The sequence below is a fragment of the Saccopteryx bilineata genome, chromosome 1 (assembly GCF_036850765.1).
Source record: "Saccopteryx bilineata isolate mSacBil1 chromosome 1, mSacBil1_pri_phased_curated, whole genome shotgun sequence".
NCBI classification, from domain to species: Eukaryota; Metazoa; Chordata; class Mammalia; order Chiroptera; family Emballonuridae; genus Saccopteryx; species Saccopteryx bilineata.
Window position 1 is genome coordinate 217006523 of NC_089490.1, and position 22938 is coordinate 217029460.

The following is a 22938-nucleotide window of genomic DNA, read 5'->3' on the forward strand; positions in this document are numbered from 1 at the left end:
TTTTACTAAAGTTTATTATCTATGCTTTTGAGGTTCTGTATGTCTATTTATCATACTGTAAGGTGGGAAGCGTGTATAATAGGCTTTGTGCATCTCTCCCCAACCCTGTGTTCAGTGAGGTTGTACTAGTAGCTAGACTTCTGTGTGGTGGGAGGGCTCTCCCATAGTCCAAGGTTTACCAGCACGCTACCAGTGTTGGAATCCCCAGGTGAACATGCCTTGTTTATTTGTTGTCCGTCTTTCCTTAGGGAATGTAAGCTCCCTCAGAGCGCCTTCCTTGTCCACCTTGTTCATGCTGTATTAGCCTGTAGAACAGTGTGGTACATCGCAGGCTCTCAGTCATTATCTGGTGAATGAATGGATCCTACAGAGCACTAGAAAAGGCAGTGCAAGGAAAGGTCTGGATAAGGTCATTAAGATAGGGATGACAACAACAGGAGGAAAGACTTCACCTAAGTCTTCTTACTTGGGCTCCTCTGTATGGTGCTCCTGGGTGAGTAGCGTGTAAATATATTAATTATATCATGGTAAATACTTCCCCAACATGTTATAAAGTACAATTAATTAATAATCAACCTGTGTGTAGGAATCACTTGTAGTACTTTCAGAAATAATTCTGATTCCCAAGTACTACTCACAGACCAAATCAAGAATCTCTAGGGGGCCTGGGTATCAGCATTTTAAGTGTCCCAGGTTATTTAATTGTGCAACCTGGGTTAAAAACCATTGTATTGGACATTGTGTTAGGGCCAGATGAGCAGAAGTTTGAACTTTAGCCTGTGAATATTGGGAAACCATTAACAGGGTTTAAAAGTGGTTTCACTCAGTAATTTATCTTTTCATTCTGCAATGATGGAGTTCCTACTAGGAACTGAGAAAATGTGTAAGACACATTACCTACCCAAACAAGAAGTTCACCATCTCGTAGGGAAGACACTACATACCAGTTTAATGACTCCTTTAGGTGCTGTCATGGAAATGTATTGAAGGTTCTGGAAGAACTGAAAGGAGAAGATGACCAGTTCAGTCTGGGTTTGGGGGAGATTCAGAAAATGGTACACAGAGGAGGTGAACAGGAGCTGTGGTTGAAGACTAAGTATTTTCCAGATGAACAGCGAGACAGGCCATTCGTAAATGCCTTATCTCATAACTGGTACCACCGTGCACCTGGTTACTCAAAAAACAGGCTGAATTTGTCTTAATCACCACTATAACCCAACACATACCAGAATGCCAAGCATATAATAGGTGTTCAAATATTTGACAATGAGAGTTACTCTTAGAGGTAGCAGCTTGTTTAGCGAGCTGCATGTCTTTGTATAGTTGGACTGTTGTAACAAAGGGAATGCTAAGCAGGGTGGGGCGGGTTCCTATGCTAGAATTGTGGATGCAATCCTGCAGGTAACAGAACCAAGAAAAGATTGTAGATGTTATTGGACAAACTTTTCAAAATATGCATGCCTGCAGCTCTCCCTTGGGTTTTTATCCCTCCTTTTGGACTCCCTCTCCAGCTTGATAGATAGATAATCCCAAGCTGATTCTGATCCTTTTTCTTCCCACCCTCAGGATCACTAAATGAGATATTTCTAAGCTTCCTTTTATCTCCAAAAAACATATCATTTATAATGGTAGTTTGTTACATTCTACCAAGTCTGAGCCTATATAACTGTATATTATTTTCTTAATGAGAAATATGAAATTCGAGAAGGTTCTGCAGCCTTCTAAACGAGTGTGTGATATGTTAGGACTACAGTTTTATGCCAGAACACCAGCAGTTAGATTTTTCTCTTATATATTCTCTGTACTTTGTATATGTGGGCATTAAAAGGTTCACATTTGTGTATTTCACATGCTACTATTTTTTTTTCACATGCTACTATTTTATAAAAAATTGATAAGTGTTCTTTGCTTTTATTTATACTCATGCCTAATCCTGGTCTCAGTTTAACAGTCTGTATTTCTTTTCTATTACTACAGCATTTAGTCACTCAGTTAGACCAATGACCAAATATGTATATTCCAAACATAGCTTAATGTTGGAAATACAAGGAGGGTGCAAACTGTCCTGTCCTCAGATAATTGCATTTGAGCAGGAGACAGTTGTGCAAATGATTACAATGCTATGGGATGCATACCATAGTAGGCATATGTAGTAGGTAAAAAAAAAGTCCTAATGAGTAAGACAGTAATTCCACCTGGGGAATGCAAGTAAAGTTTTCACCAAACCATGATGCCTAAAGCAAGATGACAGAGGCACAGAAAGAAATTCCAGGCAGTGAGAGGAGCATGTGCAAAGGCCCAGAGGCATGTCGGTAATGAATTATGTTGGGTGAGTGCAAATCATCTTGCTGTTCAGTGAACTATGTAACATGGCATGGGGAATGAGTCTGGAGAGGAAAGGAGAGGCTACATCATAGAGGTTCTCAGATGACATGAAAACTGGCGTAGGTCTTATTCTGAAGGTGGGGAATCATTTAAGTACTTCACAAACAGGGACCAATGTGGTCAGAATTGTATGTTCAGTAGAGGACCTGGCAGCATGACGGATGGCAAACCAGGCTAGAAGACAAGTAAGGAGGCTGTTGTGATACAGTCTCAAAGGCCACAATAACAGGGTTGGATGGACTGGATTTTTGAAAGGTAAACGGTGGGGGAGGAGGGTTTAGCAGTTGATTAAGATTTCAGGGAAATAATCCGGTTGTAGGATAGTGCAAAAGAAAAATGAGTTCAGTTTTAGAAAGGCCAAGTGTGATGTATTTGCAACTAAATATGTACATGGTTTTCTGCTACAAAAGGAGACAGTCTTGAATTGAAAACCTACTAAAGCAGGAAAAATTCAGAATGATTGGAGGTTGGAACGGGAGGGAGCGCTTGAGAGAGGTGTCATGCCATCGAGATAGGTCTAGGAGAATGAAGACTTAAAAGAGGCCAGGGCTTAATGATTAAATTCAAAAGAAATGATAGCATTTGATGCACTTTTTTATAATAGTGATGAATGGAAAATAATTCAAATGTCCAACATTAAAATAATGATATGGAAGAAATTTAAATGACAAGGGGTTATGGCAGTAAGCAAAAACTCAGGTGGCAAATAAGATGTACGTGTGGCGGGGAGGGACATGTCTACAAGCAGAGAAACACTGTGCACCAAAATGGCCTCTGGGTCACAGGAGGAGGGGCAATTTTAATTTTCTTTTTTGTGCTTTACCGTATCTCCCAAAATTTTATAACGAACATATATCTCTTTTGTAATCAAGAAAAATTACTTTAAAAAGTTAGGGAACATAAAGGTGATTGTGTAGCTGCCAAAATGTTTATGAACAGGCCCTGGCCAGTTGGCTCAGCGGTAGAAACTCAACCTGGCATGTGGATGTCCTGGGTTCGATTCTTGGTCAGGATACACAGGAGAAACACCCATCTGCTTCTCCACCCCTCCTTTGTGTATGTGTGTGTGTGTGTGTGTGTGTGTATGTGTCTCTGTGTGTCTCTCTCTCTTGCTTCCCCTTCCACAGCTATGGCTCAATTGATTTGAGCACACAGACCCCAGGCACTGAGGATGGCTCTGTGGAGCCTCCACTCAGGTGCTAAAAATAGCTCAGTTGGGAGCAGCCCCAGATGGGCAGAGCATCAGCCCCAGACAGGGTTGCTGAGTAGATCCCAGTCAGGGCGCATATGGGAGTCCATTTTGGTATCCCCCCAGTCTCAATTAAAAAATTTTTTTTCTTTAATTTAAAAAATTTTTTTAAAAATATTTAATACAGGGAAATATTCAATACAATTGTACAGGCAAAATAAACTATATTTGGTATAATCCATGTTTTGAACTTTAAAAATATGTATTTCTGCCTGACCAGGTGGTGGCGCAGTGGATGGAGCGTCGGACTGGGACTCAGAGGACCCAAGTTCGAAACCCCAAGGTTGCCGGCTTGAGCACGGGCTCATCTGGTTTGAGCACAGCTCACCAGCAGCTTGAGCCCAAGGTCGCTGGCTTGAGCAAGGGGTCACTCGGTCTGCGGTGGCCCCTGGGTCAAGGCACATAATGAGAAAGCAATCAGTGAACAACTAAGGAGCTGCAATGAGGAATTGATGCTTCTCATCTCTCTCTTCTTGTCTGTCCCTCTCTGTCTCTCTCTCTCTCTGTTTCTGTCACATGCAAAAAAAAAAGTATTTCTACAACTATGAATGAAAAAAATAAGGAAACAGGTGTTAAGAGTGATTGTACCCGGCCCTGGCCAGGTGGTTCAGTGGATAAAGCGTTGACTCTGCACACTAGAGGTTTCAGGTTTGACCCCCCGGTCAGGGCACATATAAGAAGCAGTCAATGAGTGCACAACTAAATGGAACAACTAAGTGAAATGAGTTGATGCTTTTCTCTCTCTCTCAAATTAATGGGGAAAAAAAATATTTTTAAGTAATTATTCCTGGGGTATAAAATTGTGGGTAATTTTTACTTGCTTACATGTTTTCATGTTTCCAAGTATTCTGTAATTATGAGTGATAAGTGGTGTAGAGTAGTGAGTAGGAGTAAGGTCTGTGAAGTCATTAGGCTTGAATTTAAAGCTTGTCTCTACCCTTTGCAAGCTGTGCACCTTGTGTGAGTTATTTCACTTCTCTCTGCCTTGGTTTCCCTGTTGTACAATGACGGTAATGATCAAAACTGCTTCATAGCTTTCATAGATTTGTTGGGAGGATTGTTCCTTTTAAAAATACATATAGCACTTAAAAATAGGATTGTTCCTTAATGGGATGATGAGTTCTTAGAATAGTGCCTGACATTTAGTAAGCAACTATTCATGTTAGCTATTATTACTATCACAACTTTTATAATCAAAAACCTTTTAAGAATTAACAGTGCAGCCTGACCTGTGATGGCGCAGTGGGATAAAGCCTCGATCTGGAACACTGAGGTCGCCGGTTCGAAACCCTGGGCTTGCCTGGTCAAGGCATATATGGGAAATTGATGCTTCCTGTTCCTCCTCTCTCTCTCTCTCTCCTCTCTGAAAATTAAATAAATAAAGTCTTTAAAAAAAAAATCTTAAGAATTAACAGTGCAGAAGTTATTGGTAGCTTAATAAACAGCACTTTCAGGAGCTGGTAGATAGAAGCTGAATTGGAGTGAGTTGAAATTAAAAAGTAATTACTGCCCTGGCCGGGTAGCCCAGTCGGTTAGAGTGTCATCCAGAAATGCCAAGGTTGCAGGTTTGATCCCCAGTCAGGGCACTTACGGAAAGCAACCAGTGAGTGTACAACTAAGTGAAACAACAGATGAATACCTCTCTCTTCTCTTTCTCTCTTTCCATCTCTCTCTCTTTCCATATCTCTCTCTCTCTCTCTCTCTCTCTTCCTCCACTCCTCCTCTCTCTTGTCTTTCTAAAAGCAATCAGTTAAAAAAGAATAATCACAACTAGTAGACTGCCTAATAGTAGCTTTGGTAGAAGCACATTTTTCTTGAGTGAATTTTCCTTTTGTTTGCACCCATGTAGTTTTATTTGATTTGGCATCATTTTAAGTTTCTAAGGTATGCTTTAATTTAATTTTTAAAGCTAAGTGGAAGAAGCAGACAAAACAAATTTATCAATGTGATGATGAAACCTTGTAAAATTGATCAGGTTATTCTGCAGCTTAATGTCTCACCTTTTCTATTTGTTAACTTTTCAAAAGGGGTCTTGGCTTTCCAAAGCACTCAAAAATATAAAAGTAAAATATTAGGATAGTTTAATATCAATTTATTGTTCCTAATTAAATTTTTTTTCATGGTCTATGAACATCTAACATCAGATTACTCTGCTCTTGTTCATATGTCATAGAATAAAAATTTTGGCAAGAATGAAGTGTTACAAGTATAGCTCTAATCTGTCCTAATTTATTTTACAATATGTGCATTACTTTCATTCTTCTCCACAGAAGGAGCTTAAAAAGTGGGATGAGTTTGAAGATACTTTAGAGGAAAGGAGGCATGTCAGTGACTTGAAATTTGCAATGAAATGCTATACACCTCTTCTGTATAAGGGACTTATTCCATGCAAGCCAAGTGATATTAAATATAGTGTTCTCAATTCTGAAGAGATTTACTATGTCATTAAACAGGTAAGTGACTCCCTATTCTACTACAGCCAGATTTGCTCATTGTCAACAAATTCTTTCTCTTCTTGATTCTACAAGTTTATTTTGCTGTCTTTAAAGTATTTTTTTAGGTTTAGCTGTATTCAGCACACTTATCAAATGTTTGTCATAGCCATAATGTGTGCTAGACACTGGGCATCTAGCAGTGAGCAAGTTAAGCAGAGTTCCTGACTTCTTAAGTGTATAATCTCCTAGGGAATGGTGGCAGTCGTACAATCAGTTATGATACAGAATCACTAGTAGGAGTCCACTGTGCATAGCAGAGGGATCCAGGACCACGGCGAGCAAGAATCAGCAGGTTGACAGTAAAATGTTTTTAGGAGGCTTGAGTGGGATATAAGCAAGAAAGATCTAATTGAATATTTGTGTCGACTTAGGGAAGTTGTAGACTGCCCAATTAAAACAGACCTGGTCACCAGAAAATCAAGAAGATTTGGATTTGTACTTTTCAAAGATGCTGCTAGTGTTGATAAGACCCCCAAAGGGCCAAAGCTTTAAAAGGGAAGGCCCCCCAAAGGTTTTTGTGGGTGGGTCGAACCCAGATATTTCTGAAGAACAAATTAAAGAATATTTTGGAGGCTTTGGAGAGATTGAAAATATTGAGCTTCCCATGGATATAAAAACAAGTGAAAAAAGAGGTTTTTGTTTTATCACGTGTATAGATGAGAAACTAGTAAAGGAATTGTTAGAAAGCTGATCTATCAGGTTAGTTTTGGAAAGTGTGAAATTAAAGTTGCAGCAACAACAACAACCAAAAGGAGGAGGAGGTGGTCCTAGGGGTCGGGGCAGAGGTCAGGGTCATAATGGGAACTGAGGATTCAATAGCTAATATTATTAAGATCAAGGGTATGGACATTACAATAGTTCCTATGGTGGTGATCAAAACTAGAGTGTATAACTATGGGAACTACATGTGGAGAGGGATATGCAGGCTTATAGGGGCCAACAGAGTCCTTACAGCAAGGTTGTCTCTAGGGGCAATCACCAAAACAATTACTAGCCATTGGAGAAAACAGGAGGAGCTTACTAAAGTAACCCATCTTGCCAGATGACATTGAAGATTGGTTCTGTTCCTCTAAGATGATTATTTTGTAAAAGACTAGTGTACAGAACTTTGTACAATTGAATATAGCTGCCAGTTTTCTTTGTTTTTACTTTGTCTTTTGCTATCTGTGTAATGATTTGGTGTGTTTATACAAATTTTATTTGTATGATTTCATATTAAACATCAAATAAGTGCTTCTTGTGATTATTTTTCTGTATCAGGTATAAATAGCTCTGTAAAAGTGTAATTTTAAGCAACAATTAAAGCAGTTTATTTTTAAGGAGTATTGGTCCATCGTGGGAAACTATGGGCCTTCTGACGAGCCACAGTATCATCCTGTTCCCCATTTTCGTTAGCTCCCAGTCTTCATTTTCCTGTTCACTGAGCCTTTTCCTACAGTGCTGAGAAATGTCTTTCCTCTCTGTGTATCTGGAGACGTTGTCATGGAAGTCTCCATGTCGGAGTCAGTGTTGTGATTAGTGGAAGCTTTCTAGTAGACCATGTATGCTCTAAGGATTACAATCTGAAGAAAAGTACCCCTTGAACGGCACAAAGCATGTCTGTAGCTCCTCTTATGAATAGAAGAGATTTTGCTTTGTTTCTGTTTCTGGAAAACCATTTGTTAGGATTTGCTAAATATTTCTAACTTACTAGTGGTCTCTTAGAAAGACTTTTGATTAATCATAATACTGTGACTTTAATTGTTCCCTTGATCAAAAGTCCATATATACCCTAGGGAAAGCACTGTTAAACTGCCAGGAGCTACTGTTTGAGAGTATCAGAAATAGTTACATTATCACACAAGGATTGTGGCAGGTAAATTTGGGGTTGTTGAAAATAGAACAACAGTTAGATTAAGGTATTTGAAGTAGTAGCTGAGTAAATTAGTTGTATTCTGTTGGTATTTCATTTTTTAACGTAGGCCATGGCCGAGCTGAGTAGCTAAGTATAGCCATATTCAGACTTGGGAAGGAATAGTGTCAAAACAGTATGCTCTAAGTCTTCTGTTAATGCAAGTCACATCATTACACCTTCCTGGCGCATTAAAAAGAGGCAGTGTTAGCCCTAGATTTTGGAGGATTTCCTGGGTATTGAATTTTACATTAAGTGTAGTTATTGGATTTAATGGTGGTTTGTTTTTTTAAAGATTTTATTTATTTTAGAGAGAGAGGAGAGAGAGAAGAGGGGGCAGGAGTGGGAAGCATCAGCTTGTAATAGTTGCTTCCCGTATGTGCCTTGACTAGGTTAGCCAGGGGCTTCGAACTGGCGGCCTCAGCATTCCAGGTCAGCACTTTATCCACTGTACCACCACAGGTCAGGCTTAAGTTTTGCTTTAACGGTTCCATGTAAACTTGTAGGATTAGCATACATAGTCACATGTGGAATAGTTGGCCTCACCTTAAAGTGCAAACTTTTAGGCTGATGAACCTGCCTGTTTTATCTGGTGCCTGCAGCTTTGTTCCAGTGATGTTTGTCCTTGCTGGGCTATCAAGTTGCAATGCTCTTGGCCTTATTTTGCTCCTGTTTTCCAATATTGATCTTACACTTAGGCCGAGTACCAGTGTTGGCTATTGCAAGAGATCTGTTTATTCTTTAAATATACAGCCCTAGGGAACAGAAAGGATATTTATATTTTAAGTTATGTTGTCAAAGTCAATAGGCGCAGTGTTTTTATGATAGTGAATCCTATAAGTTCAAGTTTATGATTAGGTGAGAAGTCAACACTGAAATTGTCCTTTCCCTGATCAAAAATGAATAAAAGGGTTTTTTTTATAAAAAATAAAGAGCTTGACCAGGCAGTGGCACAATGGATAGAGCGTCGGACTGGGATGTAGAAGACCCAGGTTCGAGACCCCAAGGTCGCCAGCCTGAGCGTGGGCTCATCTGGTTTGAGCAAAAGCTCACCAGCTTGGAACCAAGGTCGCTAGCTTGAGCAAGGGGTTATCCGGTCTGCTGAAGGCCCACAGTCAAGGCACATACGAGAAAGCAATCAATGAACAACTAAAAAAGTGCCACAAAGAAAAACTGATGATTAATGCTTTTCATCTCTCTTCGTTCCTGTCTGTCTATCCCTATCTATTTCTCTCTCTGACTCTCCCTGTCTCTGTAAAAAAAGAAAGAAAGAGAGGGAGATAGGGAGGGAGGAAGGAAGAGAGAGAGAAGGGAAGGGAGGGAAGAGGAAGAGGGAGGGAGGGAGGGAGGGAGGGAGGGAGGGAGGGAGGGAGGGAGGGAGGGAGGGAGGGAGGGAGAGACTGACCTGTGGTGGTGCAGTAGAAAAGGTCAACCTGGAAAACTGAGGTCACTGGTTCAAAACTCCATGCTTGCTCAGCCAAGGCACATGTGGGAATTGATGCTTCCTGCTCCTCCCCCCGTCTCTCTTTCCTCTCTTTAAAATCAATAAATAAAATCTTTAAACAAAAAAAATAGAAAAGAACTTTGAGAGGTAAAGTAGACATTTTTTTAGAAAGAGAGAGAGGAGTAGAGGGATAAGAAGCATCAACTCATAGTTCCTTCACTTTAGTTATTCACTGATTGCTGCTTATATGTGCCTTGAAGTGGTGGGGCAGAGGGGGGGGTGCTCAAGCTGAGTCAGTGACCCCTTGCTCAAGCCAGCAACCTTGGGATCATGTCAGTGATCTCGTGCTCAAGCTGGCAACCTCTGGATTTTGAACCCGGAACCTCAGTGTCCAGGGTCAACACTCTATCCACTGTGCCACCACCAGTCAGAGCAAAGTAAACATTATTAGGTGAAGGAAAGAAGCAAGGATGATTCAGCCATTCTCTGAGCAAGGGAACTTAGAGGAGTGGGGGAAGCTGAGTTCAGTTTTAGACAGACCTCTGATGGTCGTCCTCACCTTCCTCTCCATCATCAGCTTTTCTTTCCCAATTGACTTCTCACTGTATTCAATAAACAGGTCCAAGGCCACTTGCACTGTACACTTTAAAATGTAAATTTTATGTATATTTTTTATCATAATTTTAAAAAACAAGATGGTTGTAAAAAAGCAAGTCCCAAGGTTTTCCCGCTTGGGAGAGTGTTTTGTTTTTCTCCCTCTTCTCTCTCTTATTTAAACCTTTTAGCTAATATTTTTATAGTCATTGCATCTTCAGTCCCTTTATATTCAGTATGGGTTCTCCTGACTGGGTACTAAACCTTTCTTGCCATGTTACTCTTTCAGAGAAAAATAGAGGAATACAGGTTAAAAGGAAACAGTTTATCCTAGATCCACACTTGTGAGTTTGTTGATTTGTGCCCTCAAAAAGATAAGCTATGGAGTGAGTTGGAGGATGATTGCACAACATTGGTGAATGTCCCAACTGTCACTGATAGCTGACTTTAAAATGGCTAATTTCACCTGACCTGTGGAGGCACAGTGGGATAAAGCGTCAACCTGGAAATGCTGAGGTCGCCGGTTTGAAACCCTGAGATTGCCTGGTCAAGGCACGTATGGGAGTTGATGCTTCCAGCTCCTCCCCCCTGTCTCTCTCTCTGTCTCTCTCTCCTCTCTAAAATGAATAAATAAAAATAAAAATTTTTAAAAAAAAGAAAGTTTAAAAAAATGGCTAATTTCATGTTATATTCATTGCACCTTAGTATTGGGGAAAAGATAAGCTACTTTGTCATGGCATGTAGTCAGGAGATTTGGGGATCTAGCATCCCATCCTCTGACCTGTGCCTCTTCCTAAAGCAGAGCATTCTGGGTAAATGTTAAGTAACACAGAGATTTCACTTCTTTTCAAAATGCTTGTTTGGGGAAAGTTAAAAAGGTTAAATTTGGTTTTATTGAGAGTTCCCTTGTGAGATTGTTGATTTCACTAATTATTCTTTGCTTGTTTGGGGATTTTGTACCAGTGTCTTATATATCTGATGTAGTCTGATAGTGTTGCAGTGTAGTCTTGTTTTTTTACCTTGTCTGGCAATGACATTGAGCAGGCGGTTGCAGTGCTGCGACCGTCCACTGAAAGGTCCCACTGCCTGTGTTCAGGGGTGCTGGCTACTGGCGGCTTACTAACACATAAGATGGCAAGGAACGGTGTTTTCCTAGGTCCAAAATGCTGTCCTGCAAGGCCGGTTCTCTGAATTTCTAGTGTTTAAACTTGTCTAAACAGAATAATTTATCTACTTTTGTTTTGTTGGGAAATAAACTATGTTTACTTAAATTAAGGAGAACACATACACTTTTTTTTTTTATTCAGTGAGAGGAGGGGAGGCAGAGACAAACTCCGACATAAGCCCTGACCAGGATCCACCTCTCATGCCCACCAGGGGATGATGCTCTGCCCATCTGGGGCATTGCTCTGTTGCTCAGCAACGGAGCTCTTTTTAGTGCCTGAGGCAGAGGCTATGAAGCCATCCTCAGCACCCAAAGCTAGCTCACTCCAATCAAGCCATGGTTGCAGGAGGGGAAAAAAGAGGGGGGGGGTGGAGAAGCAGATGGTCACCTCTCTTGTATGCCCTGAGTGGGAATCGAACCAGAGACATCCACGTGCCGGGCCAACATTCAACCACTGAACCAACAAACCAGGACCCACATACCATTTTTTGAGTTCCACAATATTGGCCCACTTAGAACGTGTCATTGGGAACTGATTTGAGTAAAAAGAACTCTGGCTTTTTTTTTCTTTCCAGAAATGTATCCCCATTTTCTTGTTCCTTTCAGCTTTCCAAGGAAACACTCCAGTCCGAGGATGCCCTCCGAGAAGAAGCTGGTGAGATCTTGGATGAAATGAGCCACAAACTACGTCTGGGAGCCATCCGATTTTTTGCCTTTGCCCTGAGCAAAATATTTAAACAAATTTTCTCAAAAGTGTGTGTAAATGAAGAAGGTATTCAGAAAGTGAGTATTGCTTGTTAAAAAAGTTTCTTCTTCAGTCCCTCACTATTTGGTCAGCTCCAAGACTTTCCCCTGCACTAAATTGGCAGGCCTAGTCACTGGGCACCGTCTGGCAGGAGAGATTCTGCCTCTCTGCAGGGTGCTGCTTTCTCCTACGACTTTCAGACCTACAGACTTCAGACTAACTTACTGAGGTGAGACTCACAGACGAAGCTCATGTCGGGTGTTCACAAACTACACAAGTAACACAAGTCATTCTGTGTGTGCTCCTCCACCTGGTTCCCCACATGTCCTTTATCCTCTCCTCAGTGTTCCCATGTGTCCTTTCTATAAACAGGACCTTCTTTTGTGGTACAGTTGTCAAAGTAAGCAAAGTAATATGGATGCAGCACTAACAATACAGCCTTGCCCATATCTCATGGTGGTCCCCATTATATCTTGTACAGCAAAAGGAAACCCCGCATCACATGTCACTGTCAGCTTCCATGTCACTGTGGACCTTTAATCTGGATCCTGGGACAATTTCATTTTTGAAGAAAACAGGCCAGCTTTTTCAGCGTACCTTACTTAGGGTTAGAGTGATGTTTTCTCAGTATTAGACTTGGCTGTGTCCTCCTGGCCAGCGCACCTCAGAAATGACGTGTGACCTTCTCAGATCAGGGCCCCAAGGTATCTGTTGTCCCACTGCAGGTCACTTGCATCAGTTGGTTACACAACAGAATTGGGTATTCACCAGCTTTCTTCACTGTAAAGTTACTATTTTCCCTTGGTAATTAATGGGTATCTTGTGGAGAGATACTTGGAGAATGAGTAAGTGTTCTGTTTTTCATAGTAATTTCCTTCACTATTTTTACATTCACTAATTTTTGCCTGAATCAGTTGTTACTATAACAATTGCCAAATGGTGATTTTTCTAATTCCTTAATAGTTTACTTTTTCCTGTAAGTAAAAACTTTCCTATGAAGACTTTTTACTCAACTTTCTCCTCCTGTGACTGTTTTTAGATTGCTGACTTACTCTCTGGATCTGTGGCAAAGGATGTTTGACACAGTGCTGGGGCCAGGGCATGTTGGCTGGCCGTGTCTCAGCTGATCTCAAATGACCTTGCCTCCATTAGTCATACTTAGATTTCAGAAAAACAGATAAACGTTGATACCAGTGAACACCGCTGAGGTTAACAGCCTTAGGAAGGTTTCTGAAGCTCAAACGCAGCCTTCCCAGCTCCATGGCACCCATTACCCTAGCAATACTATTACTCCCATTTGTCCTAAAATTCATAGATTTTGTTTTTCATCTCCACGAGAGAAGCTTGTTCTCTCTCACTGTGGACAGCAAGTCTGGCACAGCAGTTCACAGCTGACTGTTTAATTCAGACTGATTTCAGTTCTGTTCCCAGCTCCTCCATGTATTAGCTACATGATCGTGTCACAGACAAGCTATGGCTAGTCATAAATATGTGGTTTTAAACAAAGTGTAAAAAATGGTTAGCACGTAAAACGCTTAATATGGTGCCCAACTAACATACATTAGTGATCATCAGTTATCCTTGTGATCCATAAATTTCCCATTTTTCACATTTTGATTTATGTGAGATTGTTTAGCTAGAATTCTGAAAATAAGTATCATGTTTGTAGTAGGGGAGGCAGAAAAACAGTGTTAGTGTTTCTCTAAACACACACACACACATTCCTCTGTGTTATGATTTGAGATATGATCTTAATAATATGAAAATTAAAATTGTTCAACCATCGCATTTATTTATTTTAAAGCTACAACGAGCCATCCAGGAGCATCCGGTGGTTCTGCTGCCCAGTCATCGGAGTTACATCGACTTTCTGATGTTGTCCTTCCTCTTATTCAACTATGATTTGCCTGTGCCAGTCATAGCAGCAGGAGTGGGTACGCATTATCCCAGGGGTCCCCAAACTTTTTACACAGGGGGCCAGTTCACTGTCCCTCAGACCATTGGAGGGCCGGACTATAAAAAAAACTATGAACAAATCCCTATGCACACTGCACATATCTTATTTTAAAGTAAAAAAATAGGAACAAATACAATATTTAAAATAAAGAACAAGTAGATTTAAATCAACAAACTGACCAGTATTTCAATGAGAACTATGCTCCTCTCACTGACCACCAATGAAAGAGGTGCCCCTTCCAGAAGTGTGGCGGGGGCCGGATAAATGGCCTCAGGGGGCCGCATGCGGCCCGCGGGCCGTAGTTTGGGAACCCCTGCATTATCCTCTACTTCCTTTCAGTGTGAAAATGGAAATCGGCACTGGGATGATTTTAACAATACCGGTGTGTTCAAAGAAGATAGTTTGGCTAGCCTCTCCCCTCTTCTTCCAGTCCCAGTGGGTAAGCCACTGTGTCCTTCTGTACCACGCCTGTCGGCACCAACATACACGCAGGCACGTGTGCACATGTGGGTTCTGGTTTAGGTTAAACATGAGATTATACTACCTTTATGTATTACCTGCCTCTTGCTTTTTTAAATTTGATAATATACTGTAATGCCTTTTTTTTTTTTTTGACAGAGAGAGGGACAGACAGACAGGAAGGGAGAGAAATGAGAAGCATCACTTTTTTGTTGAGGCACCTTAGTTGTTCGTTAATTGCTTTCTCATATGTGCCTTTGACGGGTGTGCTACAGCAGACCGAGTGATCCCTTACTCAAGCCAGCAACCTTGGGCTCAAGCCAGAGACCACAGGATCATGTCTATGATCCCATGCTCAAGCCAGTGACCCTGCGCTCAAGCTGGTGAGCCCATGCTCAAGCCGGATGAGCCCATGCTCAAGCCAGTGACCTCAGGGTTTCAAACCCGGGTCCTCCATGTCCCAGTCCAATGCTATATCCACTGTGCCACCCCCTGGTCAGGCTACTTTAATACATTCTTAAGTTGTAGTAAAATACACAAAATATAACATTTGCCATCTTAATCACTTTTTTTTTTTTTTTTTTGTATTTTTCTGAAGCTGGAAACGGGGAGAGACAGTCAGACAGACTCCCGCATGCGCCCGACCGGGATCCACCCGGCACGCCCACCAGGGGCAATGCTCTGCCCACCAGGGGGCGATGCTCTGCCCCTCTGGGGCGTCGCTTTGCCGCGACCAGAGCCACTCTAGCACCTGGGGCAGAGGCCAAGGAGCCATCCCCAGCGCCCGGACTGTCTTTGCTCCAATGGAGCCTTGGCTGCGGGAGGGGAAGAGAGAGACAGAGAGGAAGGAGCAGGGCGGAGAAGCAAATGGGCGCTTCTATGTGCCCTGGCCGGGAATCGAACCTCGAGTCCCCCGCACGCCAGGCCGACGCTCTACCGCTGAGCCAACCGGCCAGGGCCAATCACTTTTTTTTTAATAATTTTATTTTTAATGGGGCGACATCAATAAATCAGGATACATATATTCAAAGATAACAACCAGGTTATCTTGTCGTTCACTTATGTTGCATACCCATCACCCAAAGTCAGATTGTCCTCTGTCACCTTCTATCTAGTTTTCTTTGTGCCCCTCCCCCTTTCCCTCTCCCTCTCCCCCCTCCCCCCCCCCCGTAACCACCACATTCTTATCAATGTCTGTTAGTTTCACCTTTAAGTCCCACCTATGTATGGAATAATGCAGTTCCTGGTTTTTTCTGATTTACTTATTTCACCTCGTATAATGTTATCAAGATCCCACCATTTTGCTGCAAATGATCCGATGTCATCATTTCTTATGGCTGAGTAGTATTCCATAGTGTATATGTGCCACATCTTCTTTATCCAGTCATCCATTGACGGGCTCTTTGGTTGTTTCCATGTGCTGGCCACTGTGAACAATGCTGCAATGAACATGGGGCTGCATGTGTCTTTACGTATCAATGTTTGAGTTTTTGGGGTATATACCCAATAGAGGGATTGCTGGGTCATAAGGTAATTCTATTTTCAGTTTTTTGAGGAACCACCATACTTTCTTCCATAATGGTTGTACTACTTTACATTCCCACCAACAGTGGATGAGGGTTCCTTTTTCTCCACAGCCTCTCCAACATTTGCTATTACCTGTCTTGTTAATAATAGCTAATCTAACAGGTGTGAGGTGGTATCTCATTGCAGTTTTGATTTGCATTTCTCTAATAACTAATGAAGATGAGCACCTTTTCATATATCTGTTGGCCATTTGTATTTCTTCCTGGGAGAAGTGTCTGTTCATGTCCTCTTCCCATTTTTTTATTGGATTGTTTGTTTGTTTATTGTTGAGTTTTATGAGTTCTTTGTATATTTTGGATATTAGGCCCTTATCTGAGCTGTTGTTTGAAAATATCATTTCCCATTTAGTTGGCTGTTTATTTTGTTATCAGTTTCTCTTGCTGAGCAATTTTGATAAAGGGGCCAAAAACACACAATGGAGAAAAGAAAGCCTCTTCAATAAATGGTGCTGGGAACACTGGAAAGCCACATGCAAAAGAATGAAACTGTTGTGTAAGTTGTTATTTCTCCACTCTCATTTCTAATTTTATTTATTTGAGTCCTCTCTCTTTTTTTCTTCGTGAATCTGGTTAAAGGTTCATCGATCTTGTTTACCTTTTCAAAGAACCAGCTCCTGGTTTCATTGATCCTCTGTATTGTTTCTTTAGCCTCTATGTCATTTATTTCTGCTCTGATCTTTATTATTTCCTTCCTTCTACTAGCTCTGGGCGTTACTTGCTGTTGTTTTTCTAGTTCTTTTAAATGCAGGGTCAAGTTGTTTATTTGAGCTTTTTCTAGCTTCTTGAGGTATGCCTGTAATGCTATGAACTTTCCTCTCAGGACTGCTTTTGCTGTGTCCCATAAATTTTGAGTTGATGTATACTCATTATCATTTGTTTCTAGGAAATTTTTAATTTCTTCTTTGATCTCATTGTTAACCCATTCATTATTTAATAACATGCTATTTAGTTTCCAAGTGTTTGAGTATTTTTTAGTTTTTCTGTTGTGGTTGATTTCTAGTTTAATGCCATTGTGATCAGAGAAAGTGCTCGATATGATTTCAATCTTCTTAAATTTATTGAGGCCTTTTTCGTGCTCTAACATGTAGTCTATTCTAGAGAATGTACCATGAGCACTTGAAAAGAATGAATATTCTGCTGCTTTAGGGTGAAAGGTTCTGAAAATATCTATTAAATTGAGTTGATCTAGTATGTCCTTTAAGTCTGCTGTTTCTTTGTTAATCTTCTTTCTTGAGGATCTATCTAGTGATGTTAATGGGGTATTGAAATCCCCTACTATTATAGTATTGCTGTTGATCTCGCCCTTTAAATCCATCAAAGTCTGCTTTATATATTGATATTTAGGTGCTCCTATATTAGGTGCATAGATATTTATAACGGTTATATCTTCCTGTTGGATTGTTCCCTTTATCATTATGTAGTGACCTTCTTTATCTCTTACTATAGTCTTTGTTTTAAAGTCCATTTTGTCTGATATAAGTATTGCTACCCCAGCTTTTTTTTTCATTTCCATTTCCGTGAAATATTTTTTTTCCATCCTTTTATCTTCAGTCTATGTGCATCTTTTGTTTTAAGGTATGTCTCTTGTAGACAGCATATGTATGGGTCCTGTTTTCTTATCCACGCAGCTACCCTATGTCTTTTGATCGGATCATTTAATCCATTTATATTTAAGGTTGTTATTGATATGTAATTGTTTATTGCCATTTTTTTCTTTAAGACTGTTTCTCTTTTGCTATATTCTTTTTCTCCTTTGATCTGTTTATAACAGGCCCCTTAGTATTTCTTTCAGCCTTGGTTTGTTTATAGTGAATTTCTTGAGGGTTTTTTTGTCTGGAATGCTTTTTATTTCTCATTCAATTTTAAACAATAGCCCTGCTGGATAAAGTAGTCTTGGTTGTAGACTCTTGTTTTACATTACTTTGAATATTTCTTGCCATTCCCTTCTGGCCTCAAGTGTTTCTGTTGAGAAGTCAGAAGTCATCCTTATGGGGGCTCCTTTGTAGGGGATAGTCTTTTTTTCTCTAGAAGCTTTTAATATTTTCTCTTTATCACTTTGCTTTGATATTTTAATTATGATGTGTCTTGGTGTAGATTTCTTTGGGTTTCTCTTTAATGGAGTTCTCTGTGCTTCTTGAACTTGTGAGATGTTTTCCTGCCTTAATTGAGGGAAGTTTTCAGCTATGATATGTTTGAACAAAGTCTCTATCCCTTGTTCTTTCTTTTCTTCTTCAGGAACCCCTATGATGCGGATGTTATTTCTCTTCATGTTGTCACAGAGCTCTCTTAGAGTTTCCTCAGACTTTTTGAGTCTCTTTTTCCATGCCTTTATTTATTTTGTCCTCTAATTCGCTGATTCTATTCTCAGCTTCATCCATCCTGCTTTTAATTCCTTCCATTGTGTTCTTCATTTCTGATATTGTATTTGTCATTTCTGACTGATTCTTTTTTATTATTTCAATGTCCTTTTTATATTTGCTATCTCTTTATTTAGGTTTTCGTAATGACCATCTATTGTTTTTCTAATATCTTTGAATATCCTAACAATTGCTATTTTAAACTCTGTATCTGGTAATTTGGTTATATCTGATTCATTTAGGTCCTTTTCTGGGGATTTACCTTGATTCATTTATGTTGCATTTCTCTGCTTTCTCATTTTGTCTGTGTAATAGAAGGTTTTGGCCACTGGAGTCCACTGGGTATATCCTCTGTGTTCCCTAGATGTGGTCTGTCTGCAGGCCCACTGCACCCTCTGCTGTTGCTGCCTAGGGCATTCAGATATGGGCCTTGCCAATGCCTTCCCCCTAGGGCTGTTGCTGTGGTTTCCCCCTCTCCTTCACTGGAGTGGCTGTGATCACGTGCTGGGGTATACAAGCCTCGGTGGACTTGGCCTTTGCCCCACCTCCGTGGGTAGTGTTATGCTCGGCCCTAAGGACAGAGGTGGTCACCTTTGCTCCGCTGTGGGTCTCCGCCTGATTCCGGGCTTTCACCCCGCCCCTGTAGGAGGAGCCTGCTCGCTCGTGGGACAGCTGCAAGCCTTGGCTCCACAGGCCGGGCAGGACTGCCTGCCCACGCTGAGTAGCAGTACTCCGCCTGTTCTGGGCTTTTGGCTCCCAAGTCAGTCCATAAGCCTCAGTTTCGCAGGTGGGGCAGGGCTGTGCTCCTGCGCCCTTGCTCAAGGGCAGGTCTCCGCCCCTTCCAGGGTTCCCACCCTTCCCCCACAGGCTAGATTGCAGGCGGCCTGCAGCTGGGCTTGACTACTTTTGCACATCCCTTTCTCCCCAGCCGGGCAAGACTGAGCTCACACCTGGGCCTCAGTGGTGACCAGCTGGCTTCTGCTCTTGCCCACAGAACCGCGCTTCTGCCCCGCCACCGCCCGCCCTCCAGCGAGCCCTCAGTCCATGGGTGAGGGTGCTGCAGCTCAGACCCTAACACTCACTACTGTAGTCCCAGAAGCTCCCTCTTTCTAAGCGACTCTGCTCTGGGTGCCGCAGGAGAGCTTGTTTGGCTGGTGTCCTGATTCTCTTTGCTGGTATTGCTGGTTCCAGGGGAAATATTCACTTCAGATTTGGAAAATGACTCAACCCAGTGGTTAGGGTCGCTGTCTCTCAAATTGTTTCTCCCTGTGCCTCCTCGATTACACTCTCTTCCTGCTACTCCAGTCCTCTCCTCTCTCCCCGTCCCCCAGAGCCCCAGGTGAGTGGTTGTGAGAGAGGTTTTCTGCGCAGTCCCTTTAAGAAGAATCCTGGGTCTGGGAAATCAGTCTCTTTCTCACAAACAGTATCCTGACTTGTTTCCAGCTAAATACTGTCCATACACCTCTTCTAGGCTCTGGGGCTGCAGGCTGGGGCTTTGTTCCTGGGACTCAGGACCCTCCCCTCTCTGCTAAACTCACTTCGCGCCACACGAGTCTCTCCCGGCTTCTGTTCACTCTGGGGATCTGGGCAGCCCTCTCCACATTTCTGCTTTTCCTACCAGTCTCAGTGTGGCTTCTTCAGTGTTCCTTGGTTGAAGAGTCCTCTTAGTTTAGTCCAAAGTTGGTTTTTCCAGATGATGGTTCTTAAAATTAGTTTGTAATCCACTTTGGTTCTGGGAGGTGGAAGTTGGTACGTCCGCCTACTCCAGCACCATTTTGTCTCTCCCTGTAGGAGTTCTTTATGTATTCTGGATATGAGCCCCTTGTCAGATACATGATGTATAAATATTTTCTCCCATCCAATGGGTCAACTTTTAAGTCTCTGCCTTTTGATGCACAGGAGTGTTTAATTCTGGTATACTCTAATTCAGGGGTCTCAAACTCGCGGCCCACGGGCCGCATGTGGCCCGCCGAACAATTTTGTGCGGCCCACAGACTAATCCACGAAGTTCAAAATATTTTGGATAAAATTAAGTAAGCCTAGGGGCCTACTTGTATTTTTCATTTCTCTAGCATCCTAGCTAGATATTAGCTTAGTTAACAGCAGTTGTGATGCGAACTACAGTTTCTGGTCGTTTTGTTACACTGAGTTAACTGCATGTACGATTGTGCTTGTTGTACTGATTTTTTTTTTGTTTTCAACTGCAGTGAGAAAAGTGTTGCGTAACAGTTGCCTTTTGTAGACCTAGTGCGGCCCGCCGAACGGCTGTGATCTTGCTCTGCGGCCCACATGCTGAGTTGAGTTTGAGACCCCTGCTCTAATTTATCTTTTTTGTTGTTTGTTTCCTATGCTTTTTGTGTCACCTCCAAGAAAACATTGCCAAATCAAATGTCATGAAGCCTTTTCTCTATGCTTTATTCTAAAAGTTTTATAGTTTAGGTCTTACATTTAGATCTTTGGTCCATTTTGTGTTGATTTTTATATAAAATGTAAGAGTCCAACTGCATGTCTAAAAATTTTTAATAGCTATATAATCAATAGTGTAGATGTATCGTAAGTTAGGTTTGCTGTTACAAACAAGCTTACAATATATTTTTATATCAATGCTTCTATTCCTGTAGGATTGACTCCCAAAAGTAGGAATGCTAAGGCAAATAAATTATTTATTTATCATCTTTCAAAGTAGCCAAGGAAGCTGGGATTTCAGCAGATACCTTTGTTAATAAATGCAGTGAACAGTGAGGTAAAAACCTGCTAGGGCTTAAGCACTTTAAAAACATTTTTATCTGATAAACATGTGAGGAAGTTATTTTAAAATCAGGGAAGATGAAATAAAGGACTGTTGTACAACTGATGATAGATTTTCTGTTCTTATTCTGGGCTTGCTCTATGAAATCTGTTTCTCCAAAAGAGGGTGAATGTTCCCACCTGGTGGGCAGAAGAAAAGGTTAGAGCTTGTTCAACCTGGCTGCCCAGAGTACAGTAGACACGTGCTGGTCTGTCAAAGTTCAGCCACAGTGCTGACTGAAGAAGTCAGCATGATGACGTTGTATGGTATCATTCCCTGCTATTGGCTCTGTCTCTAGCTGGTCTGGGTGTAAATGCAGAGGTGTGTGGAGGGCACAAGGTAACCTCCCAGCAAGCTCCAGCCCACAGGGTCCCTTCTTTTCCATTATTCTATTAGATGTCTCTTCTTTGGGATTTTAATCCCAGTAAGGGATATTAATATCACAGGCACATCTTACATATGTGAAATTTTTCTTAAATAGAGTCTGAGTTTAGATCTTTATCGAAAGTTTCAGGCTTGGCAATCAATATGAACCCTTCTCTATGGTTTAGACTTCCTAGGGATGAGAATGATTGGGGAGCTGCTGCGCATGTCGGGCGCCTTCTTCATGCGGCGCACCTTCGGTGGCAACAAACTCTACTGGGCTGTGTTCTCCGGATATGTAAAGACCATGTTACGGGTAAATACAAATAATGACCAAGGGTTTTCTACATTTTCTTGTCACTGACATTTGCTACAAGATCTTACTTAAATTCTTAACTTTGGAACGGACCACTTTCCTGTGTTTCCCGCTGAAGGAATGTGCACAGCTCAGCAGTCTGTTTCCTCTGTGGGACTCTGGTTGGAGTATTGCTGTCAGTTACATTTGGGTGGGAGCTTTGGGAAGGAATCAAAAACATTTCTCTCTTTGAGCATAGGCAATGGGTTTTGTATTTTGTTTTGTTTCTTTGTGTTTTCTCTTTAAAGAATGGTTACGCTCCTGTTGAATTTTTCCTCGAAGGAACAAGAAGCCGCTCTGCCAAGACACTGACTCCTAAGTTCGGTAGGTCACTGACTGGGCTTTGTGTGGTGTCATTGTAGCTGCTCAATAGAACTTGACACCATTTTTTGGCACGATATTGTTTTCTTTGTAAGTGTAACCGTTTACGCTTAACTGTTTCTGTTTATGGGCTGAGATGTAATGTACACTTTTAGTATCTTCCTGTTTATGTGCCCCTGTTTATGAAAAACCTTTTCTCCCTATATTTATAGGTCTTCTAAATATTGTGATGGAACCATTTTTTAAAAGAGAGGTTTTTGACACCTACCTTGTTCCAATAAGCATCAGCTATGATAAGATACTGGAAGAAACTCTTTATGTGTACGAGCTTCTCGGGGTCCCTAAGCCAAAAGAGTCTACAACTGTACGTAAAGCACAGCCCGACCTGCTTCTACTGGCATTTAGAGGAATGCTAGTTTACAAATCAGCTCATTTCTTACCTTACTTCTCTCTGTTTTCTTCTCCCTGTTGTTGTGTTAGGGATTGCTGAGAGCCAGGAGGATTCTCTCTGAAAGTTTCGGCAGCATCCACGTCTACTTCGGAGACCCAGTATCTCTTCGATCTCTGGCTGCTGGGAAGATGAACCAAAGCCCATATAACTTGGTTCCAAGGTGCGAGCTGGTGTTTTCATAGCTGATATAGACACAAGGATAAAAATCTGAAAGTGTGAATTATCATTCTTGACTACTTCTAGGGCTGAAACTTGGTTATTTGAGATTACACATCAGAGAAGCAGAAAGCCTCAGTTATAGAGGACTATGTTTGCCAGAAACAACTAGCTATA

General features: G+C 41.5%; 1 protein-coding gene and 1 pseudogene across 2 annotated transcripts in view; both read left to right on the top strand.

Annotated features, from left to right (window-relative positions):
* GNPAT (glyceronephosphate O-acyltransferase) overlaps window positions 1-22938 on the top strand; it is a 38163-nt gene that overhangs the window by 4119 nt on the left and 11106 nt on the right. Inside the window, exons 2-8 of one of the 2 annotated variants that reach the window (XM_066236023.1) lie at window positions 5905-6087; window positions 11830-12006; window positions 13773-13902; window positions 21667-21794; window positions 22082-22157; window positions 22367-22518; window positions 22635-22765. In XM_066236023.1, the coding sequence (XP_066092120.1) occupies window positions 5905-6087; window positions 11830-12006; window positions 13773-13902; window positions 21667-21794; window positions 22082-22157; window positions 22367-22518; window positions 22635-22765 (977 nt within the window). The remainder of the gene's footprint in view (window positions 1-5904; window positions 6088-11829; window positions 12007-13772; window positions 13903-21666; window positions 21795-22081; window positions 22158-22366; window positions 22519-22634; window positions 22766-22938) is intronic. The other variant, XM_066236016.1, reaches the window with a different exon arrangement.
* LOC136321045 (heterogeneous nuclear ribonucleoprotein D-like pseudogene) lies at window positions 6241-7123 on the top strand (annotated as a pseudogene).